The 20,461-nt window shown below is 39.5% G+C and overlaps 1 protein-coding gene across 2 annotated transcripts in view; it reads right to left on the bottom strand.

The window, feature by feature from the left end:
- The window catches only part of CENPI (centromere protein I), a 73,212-nt gene that overhangs the window by 21,469 nt on the left and 31,282 nt on the right, over positions 1-20,461 (bottom strand). For both annotated transcript variants that reach the window (XM_055338217.1, XM_055338218.1), the window contains exons 12-16: positions 20,185-20,276; positions 17,957-18,074; positions 17,805-17,869; positions 4,884-4,978; positions 692-827 (exon numbers count right to left, since the gene is read on the bottom strand). In XM_055338217.1, coding sequence (XP_055194192.1) covers positions 692-827; positions 4,884-4,978; positions 17,805-17,869; positions 17,957-18,074; positions 20,185-20,276 — 506 coding nt within the window. The remainder of the gene's footprint in view (positions 1-691; positions 828-4,883; positions 4,979-17,804; positions 17,870-17,956; positions 18,075-20,184; positions 20,277-20,461) is intronic.

Here is a 20,461-nt window from a genome sequence, read left to right as displayed (position 1 = left end):
CTACAAGGTCACTACTAAAATATTCCATTTTTTTTTTTCTGGGACGAGATCTTCAAGTTGGGAAAAAAGGGGAAGGGAGCACTTCTACCTTAAGTCCTATTAATACTGATTTACCATATTAGCTGTCAACCTGCAAAACAAAAGAGCATGCTTCTATGTAATTATATAACAGAAAGACAATTAGTGCAGGGAGGAAGCCAGGAAAACTGAGATTAGTGGGAGCTTCAGGATAATAGTTCTGTTCACATCAAATACTATAAAACAATCGAAGACCAGAATTACAGGTACTATGAGAAATAAGGCAGTTAAAAGGTAAAAGTTGAGAGCTGAAGAAACAACAGCATATTTTTGGGTTTTGCCAGGGGTCTGGGATGTACAATGAATGAGCAAAAAGTGATAGTGATGCTAGAGACAGACTTCTCTCTAGGGTCAGCATTCTTCAGGGGAATGTTTTTATTAAAGCAGTACCTGAACTCTTTACAAAAAGCATTTTGTTTCTCCACTTTATGAAAATCAGTTATTCAGGTGAGAATATGATCATTAACTTCACAATAAGTAGCTTATTTTAACTATGCTAATAAGGTCGAAACCCAACTAACAGTTGTACATAAAATTTAAATAATAGAGCAGTAACGCAGAGCAGTAAAGCAACAAAAATCTAAATAGGAAAAACAGGATATGTACTACCTACCTTCTCATAGAAATCCAAAATAAAGTGCAGCAAGAAAGTACTGTTGCTTTCCAAGCGCATTGCAGTAGTGGACAGCCACCCTACATAGTGAATCAGTTCAGACACAGAATTCATGGATCCACCTAAAGTTGTCTCTCTGCAATAAGAAACCATGACATTCAGATCCACATTTGCAAAAGTTGTCACAATTTCCAAGCTAAAGGTAAATATTACATAGCAAAAAGTTAAGGATTTCAGAAAACAATCAGTGCTCCAAAGTATAATTGACATTTTTTAAACCACAGTAATTAGCCATAAAACTACACAGCCCTCCAGGGAATCATTAACATCAACTCACAGAACATCCTCAGCAACCACTCTACTAAATAAATACCAGAGAAATAAAGGATTAAGCTCCAGACAGATAATATTACCAATGTCCAGGAATCACAGCATTTAGCAAATTAGTTTCTAAGTGTACAAATCAAGACCCAGTTTTACCTGAATTCCAGAGCTAAAATTCTATTTAAAATATTTTCACTTTAACTGGAACTCATTTCAATCCTAAAACTCAATTACTCTAATTTTGGGGATCTTTCTATCTTCCACTAAAAACCACACTGTGTATATTTTATATTCTTCCCAAATCAATGAACTGTGTCTCTTTAAATCACACACGGGTATAATTGGTTCAATTCATCCACCTACTCAACCCTGTTCTTCAAACCACTGTTGAGTGGATTAGGAAAAGACCTAGAAATGTGATTTCATAGCTTTACTCTCTGATCTAGGTAGCCAACAATGGTTATGCACAAGAAATAAAGAACAGCATATAGTTATAAAGCCTGAGAAATGATGATGACTTACCACTACCCACCACTATGATGGCTCAGTGCCAGAGTGAGCAGGGAAATATTAGGAGACCATTCACATAGGTGGGCATCCATATATTCAGTTGGCCATTTGCAAACTATGTTTTAACTATGGTTTTTGGCAGCACCTGACAAATGTGTCTGAAATAATTTGAACAATGATGACTGCTCAGAACAGCATCCTTCGAAGTCTTTCTCCACAGGACACCAGAGGCATTTTAATTTTTTTTAATTTTTATTTATTTATGATAGTCACATGAGAGAGAGAGAGAGAGAGAGAGAGAGAGAGAGAGAGAGAGAGGCAGAGACATAGGCAGAGGGAGAAGCAGGCTCCATGCACCGGGAGCCTGACGTGGGATTCGATCCCGGGTCTCCAGGATCGCGCCCTGGGCCAAAGGCAGGCGCCAAACTACTGCGCCACCCAGGGATCCCCACGCCAGAGGCATTTTAGATGAAACAATTCACTACTCAGGATTTCCTCCTACTCCTACAGTAATACAATGATCATCCTTGGCTCCCACCTACTAAATAAGGGTAGCACTCTCTTCCCAATCACAGTGCCAACCAAAAACGCCCAATGAAGAACCACTGCTGAGAATGGCTCCCTAATCTTCTCTCCTTGTGATCTACAACTACAATTTACTCCCTCTTTGACAGTCATGTGGCATATGGTCATATGAGAGGGACATGGCATTACATCCATATATCCTAAATAAAAAAAGTTACTGAGAACATAAGAACTGTATTATAGACAGAAGCTCTTCCTGTCCATGGGTCCTGTCCCATTGTTTTAATAAAACCACCATTTTGCACCCAAAAAAGTCCTGTATAATGCCAAATGGTATTATGACATTAAAGTTACCTGCATTTATGTCCATTTGTTTAAGAATTTTAGAAAACAAAGTTCCTTTTAAAATGCCTCCCAAGGGCACCTGGGTTGGCTCAGCGGTTGAGCCTCCGCCTTTGGCTCAGGGTATGATTCTGGAGTCCCGGGATCGAATCCCAGGATGGAGTCCCACATGGGGCTCCCTTCTTGGAGCCTGCTTCTCCCTCTGCCTATGTTTCTGCTTCTCTGTGTCTCTCATGAATAAATAAATAAAATCTTTAAAAAATTAAATAAATAAATAATAAATAAATAAATAAATAAATAAATAATAAAATAAAATAAAATAAAATAAAATGCCTCCCAAGATTTATGGCTTTTAAAAAGGCTCCTAGGATTTTTAGAAATATAGAAATTGTAAGGCTCCTATATCAGGGTGCGTTAAGACTTACATTGCAAATTGGTCGAAAATTATAAACACAACATACTATCCTTAATAAAATTGAAATGTTTGAAGAGGTTAAACATTTAATTTCTTCATGATTGTGGTTCTCAAACTTTAGCTAGCACCAAAATTACGAAAGCATTTGTTAAAACATAGATTACTAGGTCCTACCTCCAGAGTTTACTTCAGCAGATGTAGGGTAAGGCCTGAGACTTTCTGTCTCTAACAAGGTCCCAATAATGCTGATGTTACTGGTTCAAGGACCTTACTTCGAGAAGCACAGCCTTATAATATGCTTTCACTACTCATAATGCTCTATTTCCTTCTAAAAGTGACCAGACAGGGGCACATGGGTGGCTCAGTCTGTTAAGTACCTGCCTTCAGCTCAGGTCATGATCCTGGAGTACTGGGATTGAGCCCCCTGTCAGGCTGCCTGCTCAGTGGGGAGTCTGCTTCTCCTTTTCCCTCTGCACCTCATCCCCCATGGCTCACACTCTCTCTCACTTGCTCACATTCTCAAATAAATAAAAATCTTTAATTTTTTTTTATTTTTTAAAAATTAAAAAAATAAAAGTGACCAGACATACACAAGATATGGACACACTGCAATAATGAATATGAAGAACTAAAAACAATTTCCAATAATTGAACACCAATAAAAATTAATTTATAAAAAAATAAAAAAATAAAAAAAAATAAAAAAAAAATAAAAACAATTTCCAAGCAACTCTCAAGAAGCTTCTATTCATCATGCTCTTCTCAAAGTAGAAGATCACTATAGGGATAAGAACACATAAGAAGGTAGGAGGTAATCTAACCAAGCTAACCACCAAACTACATACAACTGAAGCTAAGGGATCCTTACACTTATAAAGTAAGACTATGACTGATTAACATAGGGAATTTGAGGGGCGCCTGGGTGGCTCAGCGATTGAACATCTGCCTTTGGCTCAGGGCGTGATCCCGGGGATTGGGATCGAATCCCGCATTGGGCTCCCTGTGAGGAGCCTGCTTCTCCCTCTGCCTATGTCTCTGCCTTTCTCTGCGTCTCTCATGAATAAATAAAATATTTAATAGAAAAATAAAAAAAAAATAAAGAGACGTGAAATTTTAAAAAATATATAGGGAATTTGCTGATTAGATATTTGAAGATATTAAGAACTATTTATTTTTTATAAGTCAGATAGAGAAAGACAGCATATGATATCACTTATATGTGGAAAAACAAAACAAATGAATAAAGAAACAAAAAAACCCCAACAGATTGATAAATACAGAGAACGAACTGATGGCTGGCAGAAGAGATGTAGGTGTAGAGTTGGGGAGGGAGGCAAAACAGGTGAAGGGCATTAAGAGATATAACTTCAAGTTATAAAATAAGTCACAGGGATGAAAAGTAAAGCATAGGAAATACAGTCAATATTACAGCAGTAACTTTTTATGGTAACAGATGGTAACTACATTTTTCATGGTAAGTACTATGTAATATATAGAATTGTCAAATCACTATGGCGTACACTAATATAATATTGCACATCAACTATATTTCAATTAAAATATTTTTAAGGGGCATCTGGGTGGCTCAGTCAGTTAAGCATCTGACTTCAGCTCAGGTCGTGATCCTTCGGGTCCTGGGATCAAGCCCTGAGTCAGGCTCAGTGGGAAGTCTGCCTCTCCCACTCACTCTGCCCGTCTCCCCACTCATTCTCTCTTTCTCTCTCTCTCTCTCTCTCTCTCTCTCTCTCTCTCTCTCTCTCTCTCTCAAATAAATAAAATCTTTGGGACTCCTGGGTGGTTCAGTGGTTGAGTGTCTGCCTTTGGCTCAGTTCATGATCCTGGGATCCTGGGATCAAGTCCTGCATTGGGCTCTTCACAATGAGCCTCCTTCTCCCTCTGCCTGCCACTCCCCCTGCTCGTGCATTCTCTCTGTCAAATAAATAAATAAAATCCTTACAAAAAATTTTTTTTAGAAAACCATGACTAAGCATTTACAAAAAGGTCTCATGCCACACTATTAAACTCTATAGGAAAAATTTTTGTGCAGATCATCTCTTGTGGAGTGTTATAACTCACAGAGGACTGTTCATCACAGGTTTCATGTGAATGTCCACAGAAAGCCACAACAGCCAATTCTGCAGTAGTTCTTTCAGACTCTGGAGAACACTACTCTGAGAAAGCAAAACAAAAAAAAAAAAATCATTCACAAAATCATTCACACACTTTAGTGTTGAGAACTAACAAATTAAACCAGAAGCTTAGAGGTGGAAGGGACCATGGAGATGACTGCACCCAGCTATTGGGTTTTATATCAGAACACAATAGCCACTACTCCAGCCTGATCAATCTCCAAGAGACAAATGAATTTGAGTTCAAGTTTATTTTGACATTTTCTCTACAAGACTGCCCCAGCTTATCAGCCCGGTAACAGACTCTTGTTTTTCTTATTTTTTTTTTTTTATGATAGTCACACAGATAGAGAGAGAGAGGCAGAGACACAGGCAGAGGGAGAAACAGGCTCCATGCACCGGGAGCCCGACGTGGGATTCGATCCCGGGCGCCAAAGGCAGGCGCCAAACCGCAGCGCCACCCAGGGATCCCGACTCTTGTTTTTCTAAATGACATCCATTTATAACATATTATTACATCTTCAAATACAGTATCACCCACTCCTTACTGTCTCCCCTCAGAGATCCTTTGAAGTTGCTAAAGAAATGAGTTCCCTATCCTTTTCACCTGTGTCACAACTACATTTTGCTCCCATTTTGAAGGTCGAAAATTTATCTTACCTTCCATAAGTATAGAAAACAAACAATTTTATTCTTTCCTTTCTCAGGCTTTGGCTTCATTTCTAAGGACCTCAGTCTTGACAGAGGTGTGCCCAGAGAATTCATGAGGATAAATCTATAAATTTGAAATCTCTCCACATCATCCCAAAACCTAATACAGGAAAACTTTATTACATATCCTTAACAAATAATGTACTAGATACTATTTGAGTATCTCCAATGATAGGCTGCTCAGGTCATAGAACAGTTCAATAAATACTTTTAAAGAAACTGACAACTTGGGGGATCCCTGGGTGGCTCAGCGGTTTAGTGCCTGCCTTCGGCCCAGAGCGTGATCCTGGAGTCCCGGGATCGAGTCCCACGTCGGGCTCCCTGCATGGAGCCTGCTTCTCCCTCTGCCTGTATCTCTGTTTCTCGGTCTCTCTCATGAGTAAATAAAGAAAATATTTAAAAAAAAAAGAAACTGACAACTTGAATTCAGATTATAAATATGTTGAAGTTGAAAGTGATTTTGGAATCACCTAAAACAATGCTCTATTTTAGTGTCAATCAAGGATTTGAACATTTGAAAAGGTAGTCAGTATTACTATGTCATACGCAGAAAACTTAAATCTTTTTATTCCCTACTCACCTATTTGAATCAACCTGCCACACATTAATGAGATTTTTATGTTCATAAGAAACATGGGTTAAAAAAAAGTTGAGAAACAGATCTACCCTATGTATGAACCTTCTCTACATAAATATCCCCAGTTAAATACAGCCATTAAGCCTATGTCTAACCTACTCTAACACCAAGAAATATACTATGTCTTATATGTCTTTTAGGTCATTTATTCCATTCTGAATCTGCTCTACCTGTAATAAAATACTGCCCTGTATCTAGGCAACAAAAAGAAATAAAAGGCATTCAAATTGGCAAAGAACTCAAACTCTCGCTCTTCGCAGATGACATGATACTGTATATAGAAAACCCAAAAGACTCCACCCCAAGATTGCTAGAACTCATACAGCAATTCGGCAGTGTGGCAGGATACAAGGTCAATGCCCAGAAATCACTGGCATTTCTATACACTAACAATGAGACTGAAGAAAGAAATTAAGGAGTCAATCCCATTTACAATTACACCCAAAACCATAAGATACCTAGGAATAAACTCTAACCAAAGAGGTAAACTAACTATACCCTAAAAACTACAGAACACTTCTGAAAGAAATTGAGGAAGACACAAAGAGATGGAAAAATATTCCATGCTCATGGATTGGAAAAATTAATATTGTGAAAATGTCAATGCTACCCAATTTACACATTTAATGCAATCCCTATCAAAATACCATGAACTTGGGGATCCCTGGGTGACTCAGCAGTTTAGCGCCTGCCTTTGGCCCAGGGAGGAATCCTGGAGTCCCGGGATCCAGTCCCGCGTTGGGCTCCCAGCATGGAGCCTGCTTCTCCCTCTGCCTGTGTCTCTGCCTCTCTCTCTCTCTCTCTCTGTCTATCATAAATAAATAAATAAATAAATAAATAAATAAATAAATAAATAAATAAATCTTTTTAAAAATACCATAAATTTCTTCAGAGAGCTGGAACAAATCACCTTAAGATTTGTGTGGAATCAAAAAAGACCCCGAATAGCCAGAGGAATATTAAAAAAGAAAACCATAGTTGGGGACATCACAATGCCAGGTTTCAGGTTGTACTACAAAGCTGTGATCATCAAGACAGTGTGGTACTGGCCCAAAAACAGACACATAGATCAATGGAACAGAATAGAGAATCCACAAACAGCCCCTCAACTCTATGGTCAACTAATATTCGATAAAACAACAAAGACGATCCACTGGAAAAAGGACAGTCTCTTCAAGAAATGGTGCTGGGAAAATTGGACAGCCAATGCAGAAGAATGAAACTAGACCACTCTCTTATACCATACACAAAGATCAACTCAAAATGCATGAAAGATCTAAATGTGAGACAAGATTCCATCAAAATCCTAGAGGAGAACACAGGCAACATGCTTTTTGAGCTTGGTCACAGCAACATCTTTCAAGATACATCTATGAAGGAAAGGGAAACAAAAGCAAAAATGAATTATTAGGACTTTATCAAGATAAAAAGCTTCTGCCCAGCAAAAGATACAGTCAACAAAACTAAAAGACAACCTACAGAATGGGAAAAGATGTTTGCAAATGACCTATCAGATAAAGGGCTAGTATTCAAGATCTATAAAGAACTTATTAAACTCAACAGCAAAGAAACAAACAATCCAATCATGAAATGGGCAAAAGACATGAACAGAAATCTCATAGAGGAAGACATAGACATGGCCCACAAGCACATGAGAAAAAGCTCCACATCACTGGCCATCAGGGAAATACAAATCAAAACCACAATAAGATACCACCTCACACCAGTGAGAATGGGGAAAATTAACAAGACAGGAAGCAACAAATGTTGGAGAGGATGTGGAGAACCTTCTTGCACTGTTGGTGGGAATGTGAACTGGTGCAGCCACTCTGGAAAACTGTGTGGAGGTTCCTCAATGAGTTCAAAATAGATCTGCCCTATGACCCAGCAATTGCACAGCTGGGGATTTACCCCAAAGATACAGATGCAGTGAAATGCCGGGACACCTGCACCCCGATGTTTATAGCAGCAATGTCCACAATAGCCAAACTGTGGAAAGAGTCTCAGTGTCCATCGAAAGATGAATGGATAAAGAAGATGTGGTCTGTGTATACAATGGTATATTACTCACCCATTAGAAATGACAAATACCCGCCATTTGCTTCGATGTGGATGGAACTGGAGGGTAGTATGCTGAGTGAAATAAGTCAATCAGAGAAGGACAAACACTATATGGTCTCATTCATTTGGTGAATATAAAAAATAGTGAAAGGGAATAAAAGGGAAAGGAGTGAAAATATCAGTGAGGATGACAGAAGATGAGAGACACCTAACTCTGGGAAATGAACAAGAGGTAGTGGAAAGGGAGGTGGTCAGTGGGTTGGGGGAACTGGGTGACAGGCCCTGAGGAGGGGCACTTGACGGGATGAGCACTGGGTAATAAGCTATATGTTGGCAAATTGAACTCCAATAAAAAAATAAAATAAATTAAAAAAAGATACTGCCCTGTATCTAATCTTATCTCCTAAAGCCAAATAGGCTTCTTCTCTTTCCATGGGACAATCAATCAATTATTTGAAGGGGACCACAAAATCATAGTCTGTTTTCCTCCAGGCAAAATATCCCCAGTTCCTTTAACATACCAAGCTAGAAATCATAAAGTCATCTTGTGTCCTTCATGCTTTACTTCGTCACCAATTCCTATCATTTTTTTCTTTTCAAAATATCCAACTTTTCCATTTCCTTCCAATCCCACTGTAACTACCTTAGTCCAGGCCTTCAAATCTCTGAGATTACTTTATTCTCCTAGTCGGTCTTCTCTGGTCTCATCTCCCAGACCCCAATTCTTTCTCCATGGCTGCCAGATCCTTGTTATTTAAGTACTCTACCCATTATAGCCATCTTCCCTCAAAGAACTGTGTACGGCAAAAGAATACCAGTATGTAACAAGGTCATAAAAAATGTTCAAAATTTCCTTTCATCCAGTAACTTCGTTCCTGGAAATGTATGCCAAGAGAATAAAGAAATCTGTATTATGAAGATGATCAATATAGTTATCTATTCCTACAAAGACACAAATTAGAAATAACAGGGATGCCTGGGTGGCTCAGTGGTAGAGCATCTGCCTTTGACTCAGGGATGATCCAGGATTGAGTCCCACATTGGGCTCCTGTGGAGAGCCTGCTTCTCCCTCCACCTGTCTCTGCCTCCTTTCTCTCTTTCTCTCATGAATAAATAAAATCTTTAAAAAAAGATTAGAAATAATAGAAAAAAATTTAATTGTTTTAACATCTATGGACTATGACTAGATTTTTTTTAAATTTTTATTTATTTATGATAGTCACACACACACAGAGAGAGAGGCAGAGACACAGGCAGAAGGAGAAGCAGGCTCCATGCACCGGGAGCCCGACGTGGGATTCAATCCCGGGTCTCCAGGATCGCGCCCTGGGCCAAAGACAGGCGCTAAACCGCTGTGCCACCCAGGGATCCCATATGGACTATGACTAGATATTTGACTATATTTGACTAACTTTATATTCTGATCTATAAATTTATGTCCACTGTTTTGTTATTATATAGGAAACACAAATCAATATGGACAAAAATTAGAAAATTAAGATGCCACAATGAGAATTGCACTGTTACAGTAGATTTGTGGGATTTTCTCATTCAAAATTCAATGATAAAGCTTCTTTACTGATAGACACAATTGGCTAAACACTGAAAAGGTGAAAATATTTTAATAGATTTCTAAAAATATTAATTATTACATTAAGCTGGATATCAAGCTATACAATAGCTAAGGTAATAAGTTATTAAAAGCCTCATAAACTATACTCCAGTTTCTCTTCAGATCATGTAAATCTTTGGCTTTTTCTTTAAAGATTTTATTTAATTATTGATTTGAGAGGGAAAGAGAGAGATGGAAAGCACAAAGGGAGAAATAAAGGGAGAAACTAACTCGCCACTGAGTAGGGAGCCTAAATCAAGGCTCGATCTCAGGACCCCAGGATCACACACACCCTGAGCTAAAAGCAGATGGCCAACCCACTGAGCAACACTGGTGCCCCAATCTTTTGCAATTTAAAAGCTTAATAAAAGGACGCCTGGGTAGCTCAGCGGTAGAGCATCTGCCTTTGACTCTGGGCATGATCCCAGAGTTCCAGGATTGAGTCCCACATCAGGCTTTCTGCATGAAGCCTACTTCTCCCTCTGCCTATGTCTCTGCCTCTCTCTCTCTCTCTCTCTCTGTCTCTCATGAATAAATAAATAAAATAATTTTTAAAAGGAGGCGGGGCAAGATGGCAGAAGAGTAAGGTCCCCAAGTCACCTGTCCCCACCAAATTACCTAGATAACCTTCAAATCATCCTTAACACCTACAAATTCGACTTGAGATTTATTTTTTTAAAGATTTTATTTATTTATTCTTGAGAGACACACAGAGAGAGAGAGAGAGAGAGAGAGAGGCAGAGACATAGGCAGAGGGAGAAGCAGGCTCCATGCAGGGAGCCCGACGTGGGACGTGATCCCAGATCTCCAGGATCAGGCCCAGATTGAAGGCAGCGCTAAACCGCTGAGCCACCTAGGCTGCCCTTCGGCTTGAGATTTAAAGAAAGAAGAGCTGGGGGATCCCTGGGTGGCGCAGCGGTTTAGCGCCTGACTTTGGCCCAGGGCGCGATCCTGGAGACCCAGGATCGAATCCCACGTCGGGCTCCCAGTGCATGGAGCCTGCTTCTCTCTCTGCCTCTCTCTCTCTCTGCAACTATCATAAATAAATTTTTAAAAGAAAAAAAAAGAAAGAACAGCTGGAATGCCACAGTGAGAAGAATTCACGTTTCTATCAAGGTAGGAAGACGGGGGGGGGGGGGGTTATAAAGAAACAAAAGGCATCCAAAGGGGAGGGGCCCGGCGAGGAGTGGGGTAGGGCTGGGGCGAGAGCCCCCACCCAGGACAGGAAAGCCCCAAGAAAGCCCCGTCCAGGAGAATCAGGGGCTTCACCAATCTTCCCGGACAGAAAAGCGTTCGCAGGGAGTTAGAGCAGGATCCCAGGAGGGGCGGGGACACTCAGGCTCCCAGGGACACTAACAGAGCACCTGTGCCCCGGGGAGAGCAAGACACACAGGCTGAGCTCCCTCAAGGGCTGCAGTGCGCCCACTGCTGAGCCCGGGAGCAGCTCGGAGGGGCTCGGTGGAGGCTCCGCAGAGAGGGGGCTTCCCGGCCGGAGCGCAAATCCAACAGTGCAGCAAGGACACTCCTGCCGCCAGGCAACGAACTGAGCAGATCAGCGGACCACGCCCCTGGAGCATCCAGGCCCCTGCAGACTGAGAGGTCTGTAGTTACTCCGGAAGCTGACTCCAGGCCTGGACACCTGGCGGCTGCCACTGTTGTTGTTCCTCCTGGGGCCTCCCAGGATAAACAACACCCACTGAGCCTCACAGTGGCCTCACAGGATAAACAGGTTAAACAACTTTCACTGAGCCCTTCACCAGGCTGGGTGCTGAGCAGCTTCCCCAAGTGCTGACACCTGAAAATCAGCAGAGCAGGCCCCTACCCCAAAAGACCAGCTAGACCGACAGGGGAAAAACAAAATATTGACCAAGCAGCACCGGAAAGTTCCAGGGGAAGTCGAGGGATTTACAGTATACAGAATCAGAGGATACTCCCCTTGTTTTTTTATTTCTGTTTGCTTCCTCCCCCCCTTTTTTCTTCTCTTTTTTCCCCTTTTTTCTTTTTCATTTCTTCTCTTCTCTCTTTTTCTCCTTTTACCAATACAAATTGTTTTTGGCCACTCTGCACTCAGCAAAATGACTAGAAGGAAAAACTCACCTCAAAAGAATCAGAAACAGTCCTCTCTCCCACAGAGTTCCAAAATCTGGATTACAATTCAATGTCAGAAAGCCAATTCAGAAGAACAAACTACCAAAACTGGAACAGGAAGAAACAGAAAACCTGAACAGGCTGATAACCAGGGAGGAAATTGAAGCAGTCATCAAAAACCTATAAAGCTACTGGTGGCTCTACAAAAAAGCATAAAGGACTCAAGAGACTTCATGACTGCAGAATTTAGATCTAATCAGGCAGAAATTAAAAATCAATTAAATGAGATGCAATCCAAACTAGAGGTCCTAATACCGAGGGTTAACGAAGTAGAAGAACGAGTGAGTTACATAGAAGACAAGTTGATGGCAAAGAGGGAAACTGAGGAAAAAAGAGAAAAAACAAAAGATCATGAGGATAGATTAAGGGACATAAATGACAGCCTGAGGAAGAAAAACCTACGTTTAATTGGGGTACCCCAGAGTGCCAAAAGGGACAGAGGTCCAGAATATGGATTTGAGTAAATCATAGATGAAAACGTTCCTAATCTGGGAAGGGAAACAGCCATTCAGATCCAGGAAATAAAATAGAGAGATCCCCCCCTATAATCAATAAAAACCGCTCAACACCTCGACATTTAATAGTGAAGCTAGCAAATTCCAAAGATAAAGAGAAGCTCCTTAAAGCAGCAAGAGACAAGAAATCTCTAACTTTTATGGGGAGAAACATTAGGATTACAGCAGACCTCTCTACAGAGACCTGGCAGGCCAGAAAGGGCTGGCAGGATATATTCAGGGTCCTAAATGAGAAGAACATGCAGCCAAGAATACTTTATCCACCAAGGCTCTCATTCAAAATGGAAGGAGAGATAAAGAGCTTCCAAGACAGGCAGGACTAAAAGAATATGTGACCAGCAAATCAGCTCTGCAAGAAATTTTAAGAGGGACTATTAAAATTCTTCTTTAAGAGGAAGTACAATGGAACAATCCACAAAAACAGGGACTGAATAGGTATCATGATGACACTAAACTCATACCTTTCAATAGTAACTTTGAATGTGAACGGGCTTAATGACCCCATCGAAAGGCGCAGGGTTTCAGACTGGATAAAAAAGCAGGACCCCCCCCCAAAAAAAAGCAGGATCCATCTATTTGCTGTCTACAAGAGACTCATTTTAGACAGAAGGACACCTACAGCATGAAAATAAAAGGTTGGAGAACCATTTACCATTCAAATGGTCCTCAAAAGAAAGCAGGGGTAGCCATCCTTATATCAGATAAACTAAAGTTTATTCCGAAGACTGTAATGAGAGATGAAGAGGGACACTATATCATACTTAAAGGATCTATCCAACAAGAGGACTTAACAATCATTAATATATATGTCCCGAATGTGGGAGCTGCAAACATATCAATCAATTAATAACCAAAGTAAAGACATACTTAAATAATAATACACTTATACTTGGTGGCTTCAATGTAGCACTTTCTACAATCGATCGTCTTCTAAGCACAACATCACCAAAGAAACAAGAGCTTTAAATGATACACTAGACCAGATGGATTTCACAGATATCTACAGAACCTTACATCCAAATGCAACTGAATACACATTCTTCTCAAGTGCACTTCTCTTTCTCCAGAAGAGACCACATACTGGGTCACAAATCAGGTCTTAACCAATACCAAAAGATTGGGATCGTTCCCTGCGTATTCTCAGACCATAATGCTTTGAAATTAGAACTAAATCACAAGAAGAAGTTTGGAAGGATTTCAAACATGTGGAGGTTAAGGACCATCCTGCTAAAAGATGAAAGGGTCAATAAGGAAATTAAAGAATTAAAAAGATTCATGGAAACTAATGAGAATGAAGATACAACCATTCAAAATCTTTGGGATACAGCAAAAGCAGTCCGGAGGGGAAAATACATCGCAATACAAGCATCCATCCAAAAACTGGAAAGAACTCAAATACAAAAGCTAACCTTACACCTAAAGGAGCTAGAGAAAAAACTGCAAATAGATCCTACACCCAGCAGAAGAGAATTAATAAAGATTTGAGCAGATCTCAATGAAATAGAGACCAGAAGAACTGTGAAACAGATAAAAAAAAAAAAACGGGAGTTGGTTCTTTGAAAGAATTAATAAGATAGATAAACCATTAGCCAGCCTTATTAAAAAGAAGAGAGAGACTACTCAAATCAATAAAATCATGAATGAGAAAGGAGAGATCACTACCAACACCAAGAAAATACAAACAATTTTAAAAACATTATGAGCAGCTATACGCCAATAAATTAGGCAATCTAGATGAAATGGACCCATTTCTGGAAAAACACAAACTACCAAAACTGGAACAGGAAGAAATAGAAAACCTGAACAGGCCAATAACAAGGGAGGAAATTGAAGCAGTCATCAAAAACCTCCCAAACACAAAAGTCCAAGGCCAGATGGCTTCCCTGGGGAATTCTATCAAACGTTTAAAGAAGAAACTATACCTATTCTACTAAAGCTCTTTGAAAAGATAGAAAGAGATGGAATACTTCCAAACTCATTTTATGAGGCCCAGCATCACCTTAATTCCAAAACCAGACAAAGACTCCACCAAAAAGGAGAATTATAGACCAATATCCCTGATGAACATGGATGCAAAAATTCTCAACAAGATACTAGCCAATAGGATACAACAATACGTTAAGAAGATTATTCACCATGACCAAGTAGGATTTATCCCTGGGATGCAAGGCTGGTTCAACACTCGTAAAACAATCATTGTGATTGATCATATCATCAAGAGAAAAAACAAGAACCATATGATCCTCTCAACAGATGCCAAGAAAGCATTTGACAAAATACAGCATTCATTCCTCATCAAAACTCTTCAGAGTGTAGGGATAGAGGGAACATTCCTCAACATATTAAAAGCCATCTATGAAAAGCCCACAGCAAATATCATTCTCAATGGGGAAGCACTGGGAGCCTTTCCCCTAAGATCAGGAACAAGACAGGGATGTCCACTCTCACCACTGCTATTCAACATAGTACTAGAAGCCCTAGCCTCAGCAATCAGACAACAAAAAAAGAAATAAAAGGCATTCAAATTGGCAGAGAAGAAGTCAAACTCTCCCTCTTCACCGAAGACATGATACTCTACATAGAAAACCCAAAAGTCTCCACCCCAAGATTTCTAGAACTCATACAGCAATTTGGCAGTGTGGCAAGATACAAAATCAATGCCCAGAAGTCAGTGGCATTTCTACACACTAACAATGAGACTGAAGAAAGAGAAATGAAGGAGTCAATCCCATTGACAATTGCACCCAAAAGCATAAGATACCTAGGAGTAAACCTAACCAAAGAGGTAAAGGATCTATACCCTAAAAACTATAGAACACTTCTGAAAGAAATTGAGGAAGACACAAAGAGATGGAAAAATATTCCATGCTCATGGATTGGCAGAATTAATATTGTGAAAATGTCAATGTTACCCAGGGCAATTTGCAAGTTTAATGCAATCCCTATCAAAATACCATGGACTTGCTTCAGAGAGTTAGAACAAATTATTTTAAGATTTGTGTGGAATCAGAAAAGACCCTGAATAGCCGAGGGAATTTTAAAAAAGAAAACCAGAGCTGGGGGCATCCCAATGCCAGATTTCAGGTTGTACTACAAAGCTGCGGTCATCAAGACAGTGTGGTACTGGCACAAAAACAGACACATAGATCAATGGAACAGAAGAGAGAATCCAGAAGTGGACCCTCAATTTTATGGTCAACTAATATTCGACAAAGCAGGAAAGACTATCCATTGGAAAAAAGACAGTCTCTTCAATAAATGGTGCTGGGAAAATTGGACATCCACATGCAGAAGAATGAAACGAGACCACTCTCTTGCACCATACACAAAGATAAACTCAAAATGGATGAAAGATCTAAATGTGAGACAATATTCCATCAAAATCCTAGAGGAAACACAGGCAACACCCTTTTTGAACGTGGCCACAGTAACTTCTTGCAAGATACATCCACGAAGGCAAAAGAAACAAAAGCAAAAATGAACTATTGGGACTTCATCAATATAAGAAGCTTTTGCACAGCAAAAGAAACAGTCAACAAAACTAAAAGACAACCTACAGAATGGGAGAAGATATTTGCAAATGACCTATTAGATAAAGGGATCTATAAAGATCTATAAAGAACTTATTAAACTCAACAGCAAAGAAACAATCCAATCATGAAATGGGCAAAAGACATGAATAGAAATCTCAGAGGAAGACATAGACATGGCCAACAAGCACATGAGAAAATGCTCCGCACCACTTACTGTCAGGGAAATAAAAATCAAAACCACAATGAGATACCACCTCATACCAGTGAGAATGGGGAAAATTAACAAGGCAGGAAACCACAAATGTTGGAGAGGATGTGGAGAAAGGGGAACCCTCCTGCACTGTTGGTGGGAATGTGAACTGGTGCAGCCCCTCTGGAAACTGTGTGGAGGTTCCTCAAAGAGTTAAAAATAGACCTGCCCTACGACCCAGCAATTGCACTGCTGGGGATTTACCCCAAAGATACAGATGCAGTGAAATGCCGGGACACCTGCCCCCCGATGTTTATAGCAGCAATGTCCACAATAGCCAAACTGTGGAAGGTGCCTCGGTGTCCATCGAAAGATGAATGGATAAAGAAGATGTGGTTTATGTATACAATGGAATATTACTCAGCCATTAGAAATGACAAATACCCACCATTTGCTTCGACGTGGATGGAACTGGAGGGTATTATGCTGAGTGAAGTAAGTCAATCGGAGAAGGACAAAAAAAATTACATGGTCATTCATTTGGGGAATATAAAAAATAGTGAAAGGGAATAAAGGGGAAAGGAAAAGAAATATGTGGGAAATATCAGAAAGGGAGACAGAACATGAAAGACTCCTAACTCTGGGAAACGAACTAGGGGTAGTGGAAGGGGAGGTGGGCGGGGGGTGGGGGTGACTGGGTGGCGGGCACTGAGGTGGGCACTTGACGGGATGAGCACTGGGTGTTATTCTGTATGTTGACAAACTGAACACCAATAAAAAAATAAATTTATTAAAAAAAGAAACATTGCTTATATTGTTATTCTTCTGGAATAGAAATAATCATTCTTTACAAAAGTGGCTCTCAGACTAAGTGGGGTAAAACTCTTGGAAGCCACAGTGGTCTTTTTGAGGAATACCCCAAAATAGTATTAATTTTATCATATAAGGTTAGAACAATTTTATTAGCAGAAAAAAAATTTTGTTATAATTCATTACAATTTCATATAATTCCTTATAATTTCTGTTATAAATATAGAATATGAATGTCACAGGGGGTTTTATTTGCTTTGGCCATTACTGCATTCCCAGTGACAAGAAGGGCATCTAGTACATGGTAGGTGCTCAGTAATTATGTGTAAAATGAGTAAGTGTATCTATAAACATATCAACCACAACAATCTAAGTATGGTTAAGTATTTCCCACTTTGTTTTTATTAACACTAATTTGTCACCTGTTCATTCACTTTGTCATCTGCCACAAGTGGAAATAGTTCAGGAAAATTATAGGCAACAAAACTTTTAAAACAGAAAATTTTATGCACTAACTTTGATTTGAGTAATGCAGTACCTCAAGTCTAGGTCCAAGGGAATCCTGTTAGGAAACCATCGCTTTAACATGGGTTTGGAATCATGTACCACTGGCCATAAAACAATACTTTCTTAGATAGTTTTTTTTTTTACCTTGAAATAAATGGTTGATGTAAAGAAGAGCTGTGCTAGATGGTCAAAAACAAGTGGTTTCACCTCTAGGAATTGAAAAAAAAAGATTATTTAAGATTCTTTCAATTAATAATACATTGAATTAAAGGACTCCAAATTTTCAGGATACATACCAGAGAAGCTATTAAAAGGAATCCAGCTCACAAGTTGAAGGAACTGTGATCGACAACAGAAGCCATCCCAGAGAGGAAGGCTCTTGTATAGGAATGTTTCACAGGAATAAAACCCCTCCTATAACAAGCCAAGAGCAAAAATTCGTATGAAACTCAGTCCATTAACTACTCTCTAAACAGTTATACTGTGCTATAATTATTTTACTCTTAGACTAAATTTTTTGTCAGCACTATAATAAAATCCTTGTGTTAGGTGCCAGAGTTCCTCATAAAAAGGACCAGATGATTATTTGGACACATTATCATCTTCATCAACATACTTTACAAATACCATAAAACATCAATTGGAAAGAAGGTAAAAAAATCAACTAATGGAATATTTTTTAAGATAAATGAAATTGTACTACTCTGGGGTATATGCAGTCCCTTGTGCAGTCAATAAAATGTAAGCAATGTTGGGGCACCTGGGTGGCTCAACTGGTTATGCATCCAACTCTTGGTTTAGGCTCAGGTAATGATCTCAGGGTCCTGGGATTAAGCCCCATGTCAGGCTCTACGCTCCGCGTAGAGTCTGCTTGTCCCTCTCCCTCTGCTCCTCTCCCTGCTCGTGTGCTCTCTCTCTCTCAAATAAACAAATCAAAATCTTTTAAAAATGTATACAATGTTATAATAGGGCTAGAATTTCTTTAGAGACCATAGACCAAATCCAAACGCTGGACAGCTCCATCTGATGGAACACTGAGTATGTAGACTGCTTATGCTTCCACCAAAGAGAAGAAGCAAGGCTTTCCTTTTTTTCCCCTTTGTTGCCCTAAGCCTTAAATAATGGTATGTACCAAGACTCCATCCTTGACTTTTTTATGACATGAATTCTCTGGGCAATCTCATCTATAACATAGCTAAAACCACCACCTATATCATGAGAATTCCTAATGCTGTATCTTTAGCTCAAATCTCATTCCTCAGCTCTAGACTCATAATTTAACTACTTTCTGGATATGACCTTTTAGATATCTCACAGGCATCTTTTAAGTCAAATCTGGGGCAACTGGGTGACTCAGTCAGTTAAGCATCTGACTTCAGCTCAGGTCATGACCCCAGGGTCCTGGGATCAAGCCATGCATCAGGCTCTCTTCTCAGCAGGGAGTCTGCTTTTCCTTTTCCCTGCCTCCCAGTCATGTGTTCTCTCTCTCTCTCTCAAATAAATAAATAAAATCTCTAAAAAATAAGTCAAATTTCTTTCCTTTCAAGCCTGTTCCTTCTACATTCCCTTTCTTACTGAATGCCATCATCCTCCTCCCAAGCAGGAAACTCAAAAGTCAACCTGAATTTATCCCTTTATCTTCACCACCATATATATCCAACTTCCAATTCAATGGTTTCACATCAAATCCTTAAGATTTAGTCAACATATTTATTGAGCATCTCTTTTGTACCAGGTGCCAAGCTAAACACTTGTACATGAATGAAGACAATTAGAGGGGATCCCTAGGTGGCTCAGTGGTTTAGCACCTGCCTTTGGCCTAGGGCATGATCCTGGAGACCCGGGATCAAGTCCCACATCAGGCTGCCGGCATGGAGCCTGCTTCTCCTTCTGCCTATGTCTCTGCCTCTCTCTCTCTCTGTCTTTCATGAATGAATAAATAAATAAAATCTTTTAAAAAAGACAAGTTAGACATGGTTCCCAAGGCCTGGAAGCTCATAATGTGTGGAAAAACAGATGCTGAAAGTGCCATGATACAGGTAAACACAGTGAATTAAGGAAGCACATAAAACAAACATCTAAACCAGACTAGGGTAATGAGTATAGGCTTCTTCATGGTACTGATAATTGAGCTGCAGCCTAAAGTACAACTAGGGTTACTTAAGTATGTCAAATAATTAATTGGCTAGAACATTAAAATATATTTGTTAATTATGAGAACACAATTGGTAATCCTATGAGATCTATCTTACCAGCTAATTCAATTAGTTGAATTCATTCAATTACATATTCAGTTTGTTCTCTTAAATTATAGGCCTTTCTCTCTAATTTGACAAATGATTTCTTCAAATCCAACAGTATAGAAATAAGTATCAATTCAACTCAACTCTATAATGAGTTTTTAATTGAGCAAATACTGTTTACAAATGATGCTGAGCACTAAAGAAAAGGTATTCAATGTATATCTCGATGAATTTTAGTAAAAAAAAATGCTGGAGTGTATATGAAGAAAGTGAAATCTTACTTGTAAGAAGCACTGTGCCCTGTTGACAGTGGCCAGGAAGTTGGCAAATTCTTTCTCATGTTCAAAATTATTTACCTTGTACCAAATACACTCTGGAACGGAAATATTAAATATAAGCATCTGGTTGCATGACAATAAAATCTATATGAAACATAATTAACACTACTCTAAAGTGACAAATGACAAATATAAACAAGTAATCAGTCTTATATACCTAACCAACTGGCACTGCAGACTGTAACAGGTATGTGGAAGTGACAGTGAGAGGCTCTTCAAA

The sequence above is a fragment of the Nyctereutes procyonoides genome, unplaced genomic scaffold (assembly GCF_905146905.1).
Source record: "Nyctereutes procyonoides isolate TBG_1078 unplaced genomic scaffold, NYPRO_anot_genome, whole genome shotgun sequence".
NCBI classification, from domain to species: domain Eukaryota; kingdom Metazoa; phylum Chordata; class Mammalia; order Carnivora; family Canidae; genus Nyctereutes; species Nyctereutes procyonoides.
This window is presented reverse-complemented; position numbering and strand designations above follow the sequence as displayed.